At 39.3% G+C, this 14,975-nt stretch overlaps 1 protein-coding gene across 2 annotated transcripts in view; it reads left to right on the top strand.

The window, feature by feature from the left end:
* The window catches only part of atp11b (ATPase phospholipid transporting 11B), a 58,593-nt gene that overhangs the window by 10,505 nt on the left and 33,113 nt on the right, over window positions 1-14,975 (top strand). For both annotated transcript variants that reach the window (XM_030726975.1, XM_030726976.1), the window contains exons 2-11: window positions 2,870-2,986; window positions 6,931-7,020; window positions 8,517-8,597; window positions 8,940-9,047; window positions 10,827-10,955; window positions 11,623-11,726; window positions 13,806-13,853; window positions 14,202-14,266; window positions 14,397-14,478; window positions 14,582-14,732. In XM_030726975.1, the coding sequence (XP_030582835.1) occupies window positions 2,870-2,986; window positions 6,931-7,020; window positions 8,517-8,597; window positions 8,940-9,047; window positions 10,827-10,955; window positions 11,623-11,726; window positions 13,806-13,853; window positions 14,202-14,266; window positions 14,397-14,478; window positions 14,582-14,732 (975 nt within the window). The remainder of the gene's footprint in view (window positions 1-2,869; window positions 2,987-6,930; window positions 7,021-8,516; window positions 8,598-8,939; window positions 9,048-10,826; window positions 10,956-11,622; window positions 11,727-13,805; window positions 13,854-14,201; window positions 14,267-14,396; window positions 14,479-14,581; window positions 14,733-14,975) is intronic.

The raw sequence follows: 14,975 nt of genomic DNA on the forward strand, positions 1-14,975 counted from the left end.
CAACCAAGGTATGCAGAAGAGAATCTCTGAATGTACGTCACGGCAAACCCTGAAGCAGATGGGCTACAGGAACAGAAGACCATACTGGGTTCCTCCTCCTGACCTAAGAACAGGGAACTGAGGCTACAGTTCACACGGGGGTCATCAAATTGAACAGTCAGAAAAATGTTGCCTGATCTGAGCTTTGATTTCTGCTGCAGCATTTGTCATAAACATGAAAACATGGATCTGTCCTGCCTTGTATCAACAGTTCAGACTGCTAGTGATGGTGTAATGGTATGGGGGATATTTTCTTAGCTTGCTTTGAACCCTTTATTATCAAATTGCCATTACGTAAATGCCACAGCCTACCTGAATATTGTTGCCTACCATGTCCATCTTTGTATGACCACAGTGTACCCATCTTGGATGAATCCAGCAGGATAATGTGCCATGTCACAAAGCTCAAATCATCTAAGACTGGTTTCTTGAACATGACAATGAGTTCACTGTACTCAAATGGACTCAAAAGTCAGTAGATCTCCAACAGAGCATCTTTGGAATGTGGAGGAACAGGAATTAACATCATGGATATGGAGCTGACAAATCTGCTGCTGCTGCTGTGTGATGCCATCATGTCAATATAGACCAAAACCTCTGAGGAATGTTTCCAGCACCTTGCTGAATCTGTGCCATGAAGAACTAAGGCAGTTCTGAGGACAAAAGTGGGTTGAGCCTAGTTCTACCAAGGCATAACTAATGAAGTGGCCAGTGAGTGTATAATATGATTTATTAATGTACATAAAGAAGCAGGGGTGCACCTCTTTTCACATTTTGCATTTGTCATGCCTTACCACATGTTCTGTGTCCATCGTATTCAAGTTACATTCCGTGCCTGTAAAGTTGGTTTACTTTCATAAACATGCAGTATTTTCTAACTTTGTCTAGAAGAAGATTTAACACATTATCATGAAATTGCTGGAATTTTTACCAACTTTATGTTTCATGCTGCTGGCTTTAAATTTGCATTTAAATGGAAACATAGTCATTGTGTAGCAAGAAATGCCATATTACCATATTCTCCCTCATGACATCTGCATTTACATTATGTAAAAGTAGTGTAGACTTTAGACTTTTTTTTAATCCCACACTAGGAAAATTTACTTGTTACAGCAGCACAGGAAGAAAAAGTGAATTAGCAATATATTAGAAAAATAAAAATGGAAAAAATAAATAAGAAAAATGTACAAATAAAATGCTAAAAAAGCAGAATTAATAATTAATTAATAATTAATACTTTTTTTTTACTATGCATTGTTACTATATACAGTAAAATACACTAGGAGAGATGTGACTTTATTTTTTAAAATATGTACATAAAGTACAATGGACAGCACAGTGGCATGGTGATTAGCACTGTTTCCTCACAGCAGTCAAATCTACCATGTGGCCAGGATCTTTCTGTGTGGGTTCTCTCTGGGTACTTCCTCCCACAGTCCAAGGACATACATGGTTAGGTTAAATGGTAATTGCCCATAGGTGTGAATGTGAGAGCGAATGGTTGTTTTGGCCCTCTGTGTTAGCCCTACAACAGACTAGCGGCCTGTCCAGGGTGTACTCTGCCTCTTGCCCCCCCAACCAGTGGAAAAAAATGGATGGATGGATGGATAAATGGAATGATAGAATACACACACGTGTTTATCATGTGTGCATGTTGTTAGTCTGACAGCTGTCAAGATGAAGGACCTACGATAGCGCTCCGTCCAGCACCGCAGCTGTAACAGTCTCCTGCTCAGGGCCTCCACAGTCTCATGTGGTGGGGTGAGAGGTGTTGTCCATAACAGACATTAGCTTGGCTAATATCCTCCTCTCACCCACCTCCTCTGTGGAGTCTAGGGCACTGGCCAGGACAGATTTGGCCCTCTTTACCAGTTTGAGTCCTTTCCTGTCCCTCTCCATGCTGCCACCTCCCCAGCAGACAACTGCATAAAAGACTGTAGAGGCCATCACCATGTCATAAAAGATCTTCAGTAATGTCCTGCACACCCCAAAGACCTCAGCCTGCCCAGCAGATAGATGTAACTTTTGCCCTTTTTGTACAGAGCTCAAGTGTTATCTTACCAGTCCAGTTTACTGTTGAGGTGAACATTCAGAACTTTGTAGTTGTCCACTACCTCGATGTCCAAAACATGGAGGTTCGCTGTTGTGATAGGTGTTGGTTTTCTCCAGATGTGTCTAGTATTGTTTCTCTTACTGTATCTCACTGTAAAATCCATCAAACCCCAAACTGAGCTCTGCTGCTCTCGACAAAATAAAAGCCCACAGAGAAATCACTCTACCCTCCCAACTATACGGTGACTGAAATTACAATGAATAGAAGCACAAAATGTTGCTCCAGGTGGACTTTAGTGTGGTGTAGACTTACAGTGATATATCACACTTTTGTGCAGGGCCAACAATATTAAATAACTTGCTTTAGAATAAGGCCGTAATATTGCACTCACTTTGACAGCAGTTTTAATACTTAATGTGGTATTGATCTCTGGATATTTTAATTTTGAGTAGTCCAATTAAAAAAGATGACACTACATTTCACACTTTTCCAAACTACTTGATTTTTTTTGCTGGGAAAAAATGTTGAAAGTAAGAAATTCAACCATTCACTGAATGAACTGATAGAAACCCAAAAGTTTGCCTTTATCAGCACTTTGTCCCAGCAACACTGCATAACTTTGTTAAATAGCTTGGGTAGTAGACACGCGTAAGACTTAGGGGGTTTAAAAAACTGATGGCTGATTAAGGCATGTAATGAGAGTTGTGTAAGTAACCTGTTATTTCCTTTCTCTCTCTTAACCTTCTTTCCACGTTTCTGTTTTTTTTTCTCCCTCAGGGCTTTGACCCTCCTCATCAGAGTGATACCAGGACAGTGTATGTAGCAAACCGTTTCCCTGAGCATGGCCACTACGTACCACAACGCTTTGCTGACAACAGAATCATCTCATCCAAGGTACTAAAGTTTGATTAAGCCTTTACTGGCGTTTTCCACACTGTTACCATTTTAGGATTTCATATTGGATCACTGAATGGGGCAGCCTGTCATGATTGACCATTTTTGATGTGGTTTATTGTTTTTGTAAAACAATGATATGAAAGTGCTTTCGTGTCTATCTACTTTTTAGTTTATTTACATATGTCACAATTATGATCTTAAATTCTGTGTCACAGGTGCAGCAGTAACATTTTGCTGTGACAACTACGGCTACAGAAAAAGTGTCACTTAGAGAAACTCTAAACTCACAGCCCGGTTTCTGACACCAGTATTGACCAGTGCTAAATACATTAGTCTGGTCCTCTGGTGTGGTAGGAAAGCGATAAGCTTAAAGCATGATTTGTTGATAACAGGATTAGCACAGACAGAAAACTTTTGTGTTGGTGAGAGGATAAGTAGGTCAGTTGGAGCACTGGCTGGATGAAAGGATAACAAAGGAAAGGGGCTAGGGCCTGCCTCCAACAGTCACGACTGTCATTGATTAGGTGGTAGATTAAATGATTGACAGGTGGGTTAAAGCACCTGCATTAGTCAGGAACTGATTTTAAGTTGATTTTTGAGAACGGTTAATTCTGCAGTTCATGTGTACTCATACAGTTAGGTCCATATGATTTTGGATTTTAATACTTTTCCTTTGTACACCAAAGGAAAAGCAACTAAATAGATGATCACAAACTCTTTCCTTGGTTAATGAAAACTGCTTCACAGCATCTTGCCAAGTTGGGAACTTTCTCAAGGACGTAGGCATATCACTGCCAGAGGCTATGATCAAGAGATCCTTTCATGAATGGAAATACAGAGGGTTTACAACAAGGTACACAGCACTGGATACACTCAGGAACAGGAAGGCCAGATTGAACTTTACCAGAAAACTTCTAAAAGGACCTGTACAGTTCTGAAAAAATTCTTTGGACGGGTGAAACCAAGATTAACTTACCGGAATGATGGGAAGAGGAAAGTGTGGAGAAGGAGAGAAGTGACTCATGATCTAAAGCATACTACATTGTAGGGCTGGGCGATATAGACCAAAAATAATATCTCAATATTTTATTAGCTGAATGGCGATATACTATATATATCTCAATATTTTTTCTTCCCAAAAGGTATAAACAAGTCAAAGCTATGTGACCCAAGTGTCACACAGGCACTTTTATTAGCATTCAGCTGTATATGTACATGAGAAATTGCACAAAAATAAATAAATAAATATTGACATATTTAAATAATAATGCTTTTCAAATAAATTAATGCTTTTTTTCCTCCATAACAGAACACTCACAGCTGTGCTATTAAAATGTTAACAGAAAAGATACAGAGCAAAAATAGCAAAAGGCTGACTTATATCTTTAAAAAGCCAGTCTGCAGTGAAGAAGACTTCACCAAAGTGCTTCCTCCTGTGTGTACTCCTGTACATCTAGTACTCAGTGAAAATAACAAAACATGTAAACAAACTGAATGTATGCGCTGATGTATCACAGCAACGGCCCACCCACTCAGGCCTCTTTCCCACCAACAGGGTTCCGAGCCTGTGCCGTAATTTGAACCGTTAGGCGGGTTTTCCACCGCCGAAGCACTCGGTGTCGGGCGAAAAACGGGTTCAATTCCGGCCCCGCAAACTAGCTGGTCTGGAACCAAGAACGCGTGACGAAAGTGGCAGAAGGGCGTGACTCTGCTGTCTCAACATCAAGTTTTCTACCATATTACATGTGTATTACGTGAGAAAAGCGAAGCGATTTTCACGGCTGTGAATTAGGTTGCGCTCTAAGGCTGAACTTGCTGCTTTGTATCAGTTCATATCACAGATAAAAGGACACAAAGTGCGTGCGTACTTGTCGTCTTGCTCTAATCGCTGTCTGTGTTTACCTCTGTGCTGCACACAGATGCTGAAGTGGTTTGGTTTGGACCCTAAAACATATTTGCAGCACAAGAAAGGGGAGCGTGTTCTCCCACGTTTGTGCGCTTCGGCTTCCGTGTCCAGACGAGGACCCGCCCACGCTAATACGTAAAGGAGCAGTTCACAGAAACGCGGTGGGAACGCGGGCACGTTCTTCAGCGTTTCGCCGGTTCATTGGGAACAGCACGGGCACTGGCACACGAACCGGTTCCTCGGCGGTGGGAAAGTAGCATCAATGCGGCGTCTACGTATCCGCTGGCTGCATCATGAACACACGAAAAAGACCCACTTCTGCTATTAAGGTCATGCAACTTAGGCTACAAACTAACTTCAGCTATGGAGTTGCAGTATGGCGGTGCCCTCTTGCCTGCAGCCAGGTACTCTTGGGCATCCGAGCGATGCCAAAGCGTACGAACGGATGCAGTACAAAGGCTTTACGAATACAAAACACGGGGACAGCAGAGGATTTCAGGTTTCCAAAACTTTCCAAAAGTCGCCGATGTCACTGGAAAAAGTTGCTAAATTTGTCGCTAGTTGCTTTTTGGAAAAAAAGTCTCTGGGGTGTCTGAAAAGCCACTAAATCTAGTGACAAAGTCGCTAAGTTGGCAGCACTGCCATGCTGTTGCTTCGCATGAGTTATGGGTGAAGTAGTTAGGGAGAGAGGCGGGGCAGTGTGAAGTTGTGCAGAAACACATTGGGAGAAGAGAAAGGTGAACTGGTGGATCTACAAGCATGATTGTAACGTGACATAGACTATATCGATATAAATGATATTGTATCATCTTACATCGTGTATAAAAATATATCTATTTCTTAAAAACTTGATATATTGCCCAGCCCAGCTACGTTGTCTGTCAGACATGTTTGAAGCAATGGTATGGTATGGCCATGTATGGCTGCCAGTGGGGCCACTAGTGTTTATTGATGATGTGACTGCTGATAGAAGTAGCAGGGTGAACTGTGAAGTGTACAGCACTATACTCTCTACTCAGATTTAACTAAATGCTTCAAAACTGATGAGACAACGCTTGACAGTATGACAGAAACCTTACAAAGTAACCCAAGAGTTTCTCAAGGCAGAGAACTGGGATATTCTTAAATGGCCAAATCAGTCACTTGACCTTAACCCAGAGCTTGCTTTTCAGTTACTGAAGACAAAACTGAATGCCAAAAGACTCATAAACAAGCAGCAAATGATGGTGGCTGCAGTAAAGGCCTGGCAGAGCATCTTAACATTTAGTGATGGGGTCTAGACTTCAGTCACTGACTGCAAAGGATTTTCTTCCAATTATTTAAAAAAATCTTTACATTTAAAATAATGCTAGTTTGGCCAATTACTTTTGAACCTCTGAAAATTTGAGGCTATGTATAAAAATGACTGCAATCCCTAAACAGTTAATACAGTAGTTTTTGTTAACCTTGTTGAATTAAAGCTGAAAGTCTGTACTTGAATCACATCTTAATTGTTTGATTTAAAATCCACTGTTGTGGGGTACAGAGGCGAAACTACAAAAACTGTCATTCTCTTAAAACTTATGGACCTAACTGTACCTTAATGAGGTAAGAGAAAGATTTAAACAGCAGATTTATTGAGTAAATTACAGAGAGCAACCAGTGAGGAGAACACTTTTACTCAGCACAGCTGGCTGAACTACTTTATCACAGGCTCCAATTTGGAAATACCAGTGAACACCCTAGACATAGACAACATTTTCAAAAAGATCCTTAGAATCAATCCTTTTACAGGGGTAATCAGATTATTATTTATCTATATTTCTGTATTTATGTAAGGTCCTAAATATGCTAAGTATAACTATGACAGTTTTCAGCTCTACTGAGCAGTTTCTACAGTAGGTTGCTACCCACTACTAGTGGGTAATAGGCTTGTCTTACCATCTCATATGTGTCATCTATATATTTGAAATGCAATACCAACTCTTATATTCTGTAGAAAAGAACTTCCCTTAGCCATTGTTCTGTCCCAGTAAACCTTTTCTTTCTCTTTCAGTATACAATTTGGAATTTTGTCCCCAAGAATCTGTTTGAGCAGTTCAGAAGGATAGCAAACTTCTACTTCCTCATTATCTTCCTTGTACAGGTAATGACACATAAATGAATATGAGCCCTCCTAGACTCCTTTCCTGCTCTTAATACAAATGTCCGTCCTTGTGCTTGTGTGTGTGTTTGTGCTTCCAAGCAGTGAGTGACTCATCGACTTCTAGGTACCAGAGCAGAGACGGGTCTGCCTTTGTATTAAAACAGTACACCCACTCATTTAGTAATATGTGTGTCTTTACAGCCAGCCCTAAGCATTAGGCCTTCACTATGCATCAGTCATCCTATGCTGAAGTAGGATTTGGCTTTCAAATTTTTAGCCTTCTGATTTATTTGGGACTGTTTAGTGAAGCCAAAGCAATCGACTTGACTCCGTCTATTTCACCCACTCAACTTGTCAGTGAGGCTGAAGTCAGCTTAGATTCAAATCACTGAAAGAGGGGCCTCTTTTCATCCTGGCATTGTGAGCGTGACATTTTCTAAGATGGCCAATTTGACCATTTAAAGATTGCCTTAGATGGATTTCTAGATTATGTTTAGTGAATTCTTCTGTTAGTTTAACCATTTGTAGTTACTGTTTGTTACAGTGTTCAGATATCTTTGATCTTTTCCCTGAGGCGCTTTCTTTTTGAACAAAGTTTCACTTTACATTCAGTGTAGCTTATCTAAACCCTTTGTGGTTATGATTGAAACCTAACAAGTGCTGCACATTTTCCTCACATGAAACATTTGCCGAGCTGCTTTTTTTTTTTCTTTCCTTTTTTTTGGTTGAAGCTGTATTGTTTACATTCATGTTGCTTTCTTCTTCTGTTTACTTGAGGATTGCTTTGAGTTTGTTTGTTTGTTTGTTTGGGGTTTTTGTGGGTGGGGGTGGGGGTTGGCCGATTATATCTGCCTGTAGATCAGTGTAACAGTGTGAACCAGTTGCCAGAAACCTGAATGGAAAACCCTAATCCAAAACTAATATCTGCTCATAAAAGCACTGCTCAATAGCACTAGAACATTTTGCACCACAGCCTGGGTAGTGAAAGAAAATAATGTGGACTTTGTCTCGTGTTGTGCTATAGCGTTTTGTTTTAGTTTATATATATATATATAAACTAAAATATAAAACAGTCAGCAAAAATGCTGACTGTTAATGGTCCAGTCTGTGCTTTTACAACTATTTTGTGAGAACTAATTTGAGTTTTAGGATGTTCATGAAAAGCAAGGGCATTTTTATCTTGGTCTTCAATTTCTGACACACTTTAAAGTGCTGCATTTAGTTGTGAGGGAATCTATTAGCCCAATGAAAGCTTCTTATTAAAACAGTAATACAACTGTGTGTGAGAGATCTGTTCTGATCTGACAGCTGACCTTTGAAGGAAGTTATAGGGGTTTCCTGTTTTGACATGACAGCCACTACTTCTCTCTGTTTATTTTTCAAGTTTGCTTCTTGTTGCAGAGCTCACACCCATTTTTATTGTCCTTTTTCTTAATAGTGCATTTCTAATTTGGCAGCATCTCTGATCTTTCTTTTGTATTTTTTTTTTTTTAAAGTTAATGATAGACACACCAACTTCCCCAGTAACCAGCGGTCTGCCTCTCTTCTTTGTGATCACAGTAACTGCCATAAAACAGGTGAGACTACAAGCACATAGTAGCTTCCTCTTCCTCATGAAAATGGGAACATAGATGCATCGTCTTACTCATTGTTTATTTCTAGTCAGAATTCAAAGTCACAGCTTTTATTTATTTATTTATTTTACAGATTTTATCAAAATTCATTTGAAGTGTATTGATTGAGAACATTTGAAACTCTACTTGACATTAAAAAAAGAAATTGTTTAGAATAACTTGTAAAACTGGTGGCCACATCAGTTGATCAATGTCTAGTAGTGCCAGCACTACACAACCTTGTCATTCAATGAGATTATATTAACAAGCAGCCATTTACAGTATGTAACTGATTGTCCTTCATAGGGCTATGAGGATTGGCTGAGACACAAAGCCGACAATGAGGTGAATGGGGCTCCAGTGTTTGTGGTTCGCAGTGGAAGTCTGGTCCAGACGAGATCCAAGAATATCAGGGTAAGATCACGAAGAGAAGGAAATTAGTCGTTCCAGGTATAGCACCTCAGAGAGGCTTTCTTTCGTCCAACAGAATCAGTATATTTTATATCTAAAATATATAAGAGCAGCACTGTAACTAACTTTAGCCTAGCTGATAAAGTCCTAGTGCCATATCTTTAAACCTGCACAGTATATAGAAAGATGTAATGTCAGCGAAAGGACATTCACACATAATGTTTAAAAGAAAACTAAGCATATGCAGTGTTAAGTAAAAATGTGTCAGGAATGTGAATGGTGTATTTTTTTCCAGTAACACATGTGCCTACAAGTGCCACATGCTTGTTTCAGGCCAATATATCCCAGCCTGTATCTCACTGGTATCTGCCAAATAAAGTTTAAAAATTCACTTGATTTCTTAATTTCACATGGTACTGTAGGTCACATGTTCACTCACCGGACTGTTCGTGATTAAAACAAACCCTGAAACAGTGACGTGTGATTCTGTTGTTTGATTCATATTAATAGCTGCAGCATTTGTTCCATAAGCACTGTGCACTGTGCTGGTCATTGTAAAACTGTGCTTGTCTGGTAATGGTGGTTGTCTGATGATTATGGGTTGGCCTGATCTTATCTAATGCCACAGAGACACAGACTTATATGTCTGGACTCAGCACTTGAGACATTGTTGCCTAAATGTGTGCTTCACTTAAACAGTAAATAAACCTCTTGAGGTTTTCTTTTTTTCTTACGCATTGAGTCATAGCCAGGAAACTAGCTGCTAATAGGAGTGAAATTGCTTAATTTAATACAAAAGCTTAAAGGTTATGTGACGTTTCAGAGTTAATTGCCCTCTGAGTCCATGCAGAGCTACTCATAGACAACATTTAACTGCAAAGCTTCCAATAAAAGCTCAGTAATAGATCCAGTGTTCAGCAAGTTTTTTATTATTCAAAAAATAACAGTGAAAAAAAACAAAAACAAATGGTAATCCAAGATTCATGTAGGCAAGTGTATTGTCTAGAGTCTGGTCAATACTGGATTAAGCTTTAGTGAGGGGAAAAAAATCCAGTATTGACATATCTATTCTAAATAAGTATTTTAAGTCTGTGTGTGTGTGTGTGTGTGTGTGTGTGTGTGTGTGTGTGTGTGTGTGTGTGTGTGTGTGTGTGTGTGTGTGTGTGTGTGTGTGTGTGTGTGTGTGTGTGTGTGTGTGTGTGTGTGTGCGCGCGCGCGTGCATCCCAGTGATCTAAAATACTTCACAAACCAAGTGAGAATGTTCAGTACAGAAAAGTAAATATGGGAGGAAGGTGGTGTGTTCTGGAATAGTGGATAATGTGGAGAATGTACTCTAACATTTGCATTTCACTGGGTAGTATTTCAAACAAAACTACTCTGCATGACTATGGTACTCTGCCACGTCCCAGAATGCAAAGCATACATGGCTACAGGAAGGCATGTAGCTCTTGCATCACACACTTGGTAGTTGAGTCAGATTGAGGTCAGATCACATTCTTACCGTACAGGAACTGCTCTGGAGTTTGTTTGGAACCGGGCTGAGATCACATCCTCCAAAGGGTATTAGTGTGGTTGTTTTGGTCTGCACCTGAGTGCAATTACTCTTTTCATATCTGTACAAATGAACATTTATAGGAATATATAACATTTTGTAAATGTGCATTATTATTATTTTTAACTCAAACAGCACAGTATATGAGTATATAAGATTCTTTGACAGTCTAACTGAAATCTGGTGAAAAACCTGAATAAACCTAGCCTGTCTGCTTCTGTTCGTCTAGGTGGGAGACATAGTTCGAGTGGCTAAAGATGAAACGTTCCCAGCTGACCTGGTGTTACTGTCGTCAGATCGTCCAGATGGCACCTGTCACGTTACCACAGCCAGTCTTGATGGAGAGACCAACCTTAAGGTCTGTGAGTAATATGAGTCATGCTGCTAAACAGGTTCTTAAATGTTTTTCAGCAGCTATTTTCACCCTCCTCCCTTTGAAGCAGCTCAAGCAAATAGTATAATTTTGCCTTATTGTTCCTTTTGAGATGACACTTTGTGCATATTTCTGTTGCAAGTTTGATCTTAAATTTGACTATTTACATAAAAAGTCTTGAATTTAAGCTGTCATTTGCAGACAAGTTGCCATTCATACAAGGTTAAACTCTGAGACCTTCCCAGGAAAATATGACACAAATGGTAGAAAATAGCTGTATAGTCTGAGGCATAAATGAGTGGTCTCACTAGTGATAGCAGTGATGTACAGGAAGAGAAAGTTGATGATATCGCTGATAGTTGGAGATCGTAAGGCTAATGGTCTGCATATTAAAGCCCTATGGATGGAGATTTCCTCACTGAGCCTCATTTATAAGCAACTTTATGGAAACATTTTACATAGGAATATAATATAGGAATTCCTTTTTTCATTTGTTAGAAAACTGAGCTTAGTTGGAACTTGTGTGTATCTGTCATATTACTGATCCCGGCTTTCAGCGTGTGCTGGGTGGAAAAGCTAAATTTGTTCATGAGTTCCCTTGCTTCCCCTCTACCATTAAGTGTTATGTATATGTTTGTTTTGTTTTTTGTAGACCCATTACTCTGTGCCAGAGACATCCGTCTGTCAGTCAGTCTCCCAGCTGGAGGCTTTGCAGGCTGTGGTGGAGTGTCAGCAACCAGAAGCTGACCTGTACAGGTAATTGTCAATTCAGTGTACACACCCTTCAAGATGAACGCATCTAAGCACATAATGTGTGGATTCACGCAATATGTCTTTAGAATAGTTACTACTCCCATTAAATCATATTAAAAAAAGCTTAAGGTGTGCCAAGCTGAAGGAACAACTGTGTTATGTAATATATTAAAAAAAAATGCTTTTCAAATGCTTAAAATAAAATCCCTTAACCCTTTAACGCCAGGCGATCGCTGCTGAGGCGCCGGTTACTTGCCCTTAATAGCGGCGAACAGCTGATTAAGACAGCGTATCAGCGTGGTGTTGGCTGATCAAAGGATTTTTGATCAGCTGGCTTTTTTACCGTAACTTCGTGACCATTTGTCCTATCGGAAAAATTCAAACGGTTCCTGAAAGCCCAGAAATTGCGCTTCACAGCCATATAGGGGGATTATGGTATTTGCTGCGAACGGCGGCACTTTTTAAGTACGCTGTGTCACATTTGGCACGTTTGGAGGTATACGGTTAAATACAAAAACAAGATTTCTTTCTATACCTGCAGGTGCAAAGGTAAAAAATAGAAATGGTGCAAGGGCAGGTTTGACATTAAAAAAAAATATCAAGGAGACAAGAGATTAACATTTCAGTTTTTATTTCCTGATAATTACATCTGGAGCTGATACATAATTCAGAAGATGGCACCTTTTGTCTGAACCCACCAATTTTTCTTGTGAGCAAAAGTATTGGAACAGAAACTTAAAATAGGTTAAAGTGAAGAAAACTTAATATTTAGTTCCAAATCCTTTGCTTGCAATAACTGCATCAAGCCTTTGACCTAATAGAAAAAGCCTACACACCATGTCGAGTCGTGCCGTGCTGAGTAGGTACTAGTGGAAACGTGGCATTTGTGCAGTGGCTCTAATTGATTTTTCCATCTTCTCTCAGCTTCACAGTTCCTTGTGTTTCACCCATAGACAGCTCTCTGGTTTTCATGTTGTTACTCCTCCAACTATAAATGGACAGGCAAAACCCAAATCTGACACTGAGTGCAGACATTCAGCATTATTTCTTGTTTGAATAATCAATCTAACAGGACCCACTTGGGCAACAAAACACACCTGTCAGTCACATATTCCAATACTTTTAAACTTTGTCTCACTTTTCTTTGTCAAACCTGAATGTTTTCAGTCTACAGCAAAAATGAAGGGACTGATCTCACTGTTCCAATACTTTTGGAGGGAAATGTAAATCTGAGGAAGAATTGACAATAAAATTAAAGTATCAGGAGAGGCGCACCAGCTTGGGGTGTGTTTTATGCTGTTACACCCTCTTAAAAATCCCGTTATGATAGTAGCCTTCCTGTCTGTTTGCGAAACTAAAGGGGGAATTATTGCCAAATTTCCTTTGACTGTTAGAGAGGGATACGCATTGCACCACAAAAGATTTTAAATGTGATATCCTATTTGATAAGTAGCTCAAAAATTGCCCAAGGGTTAAATGCTGAACTTGAAGAATGTATCTTGCTAGAATTACAGGACTACAACTGAACTCTAAACACAGGGATGAAAACTTCAGTATTCATTCAGAGGGTGGGGACAATAACTGCATTTGTCAATTATAAGCTTATTGTAAATTGCTATGCTATTTGTGACATGCATGAATGTGCAGTATATTCATGCAGTGTTATAGGTCCAACATCACATTTGATGTGGAATATATATATATATATATATATATATATATTCATTCATTCACGCACTGGCTCAACAGATGGTCCAACCAATATTGAAAGTAATTGCTAAATGTCAGCTTTCTGTGGTTTTTCTGTTAGTCATTTCTCTAAGTGCTCTCCGAGTCACAAAGCTACCTCAGGCTGCAGAGGCACTAATCCGATTAATTAAAAATATGTCAGAGAATGGTGGATAACTAAAAATATAAACACAGGTTTTTAAGTAATTTGGTAATCACAGTGTATGTAAGTCTCAGATTTTCTGTGTTCGCATGACTTTTCCTTTTACTCTCTGTGAACATAGTATCCTGTCACTTAATCAGTCCACTTAACTGTTATTTTGTTTTGCTTTTTTTCTCCCTCCTTTTCTCCAGATTTGTTGGTCGTATGATGGTGACTCAGCATGGGGAGGAGATAGTTAGGTAAGATGATTTTCAACTATATTTAGTGGATATTTGTTAAATTAGTAATTGTTAGCCAGAAGAACTGCTGAATGACTACACCCTCATAAGACTGTGATTAAGCACTAGAGCTAAGGATATAAGGATATTCTAACACATGAAAACATGTCTATATGACTTATAAAAGAGCATAAAAGAAGTTTATGTGTATAAATGGTAATATTTCAAATATTTAAACACAAGTGGGCTGAGTAAATATGAAAGTAAATGGAAATTACTACTATGCAAAATATGTATTCATTGTAAGATGTGCAACCTGTATCATGTGGCTAAGATTATTATGTAATATATTACTGTTGTTTGTATTAGACCACTAGGTCCAGAGAATTTGCTGCTTCGAGGGGCCAGGTTGAAAAACACCAAAGAAATTTTTGGTGAGTCACAATTAAAGGAATGAAGAAATAATTCAGCAACCCAACTTCACACAAAAGGGAGGCAGATTGAGAATTCTCTTTTTCTTACAATGCAAATTTTAATGGACCTTTACCTCTTGTGCTGTTGCAGGCGTGGCTGTTTATACAGGCATGGAGTCCAAGATGGCACTCAACTATAAATGCAAGTCCCAGAAACGCTCTGCTGTAGAGAAGTAAGCAACTTTTGTTGCTTCTCAGATTAAGCAAAATACTGCTTTTTAATATATGCCTAATGACGTCTTCAACTTAATATTTCCCAATATTTCACTATGCCAGGTCCATGAATACCTTCCTAATCATCTACCTGATAATCCTGCTGTCCGAGGCGATTCTCAGCACCATCCTAAAGTATGCCTGGCAGGCTGAGGACAAATGGGACGAACCTTTCTACAACCAAAAGACAGAAGCAGAGAGAAACAGCAGTCCGGTTAGTCTGTTTTTGCTTTCAGGATCAGAGGAATGCATTCTTATTGATCTGTTTTTGAGAAGAGTGCAGGCTATCAGCCCCAGAGATTAGATGAGCTGAGATTTTAGTTGGCATTCTACTTTCTTCACTCTTTTTGCATGTGGACCCTGCACTTTCCTTCATGTTTTGATTCCCGTAACAACATAATAGGCTTATTCTCTCCAGTGCAGATATAAATTAAGAGGTTGAATTGACATGTATGTA

Source organism: Archocentrus centrarchus, chromosome 4, assembly GCF_007364275.1.
Source record: "Archocentrus centrarchus isolate MPI-CPG fArcCen1 chromosome 4, fArcCen1, whole genome shotgun sequence".
NCBI classification, from domain to species: Eukaryota; Metazoa; Chordata; class Actinopteri; order Cichliformes; family Cichlidae; genus Archocentrus; species Archocentrus centrarchus.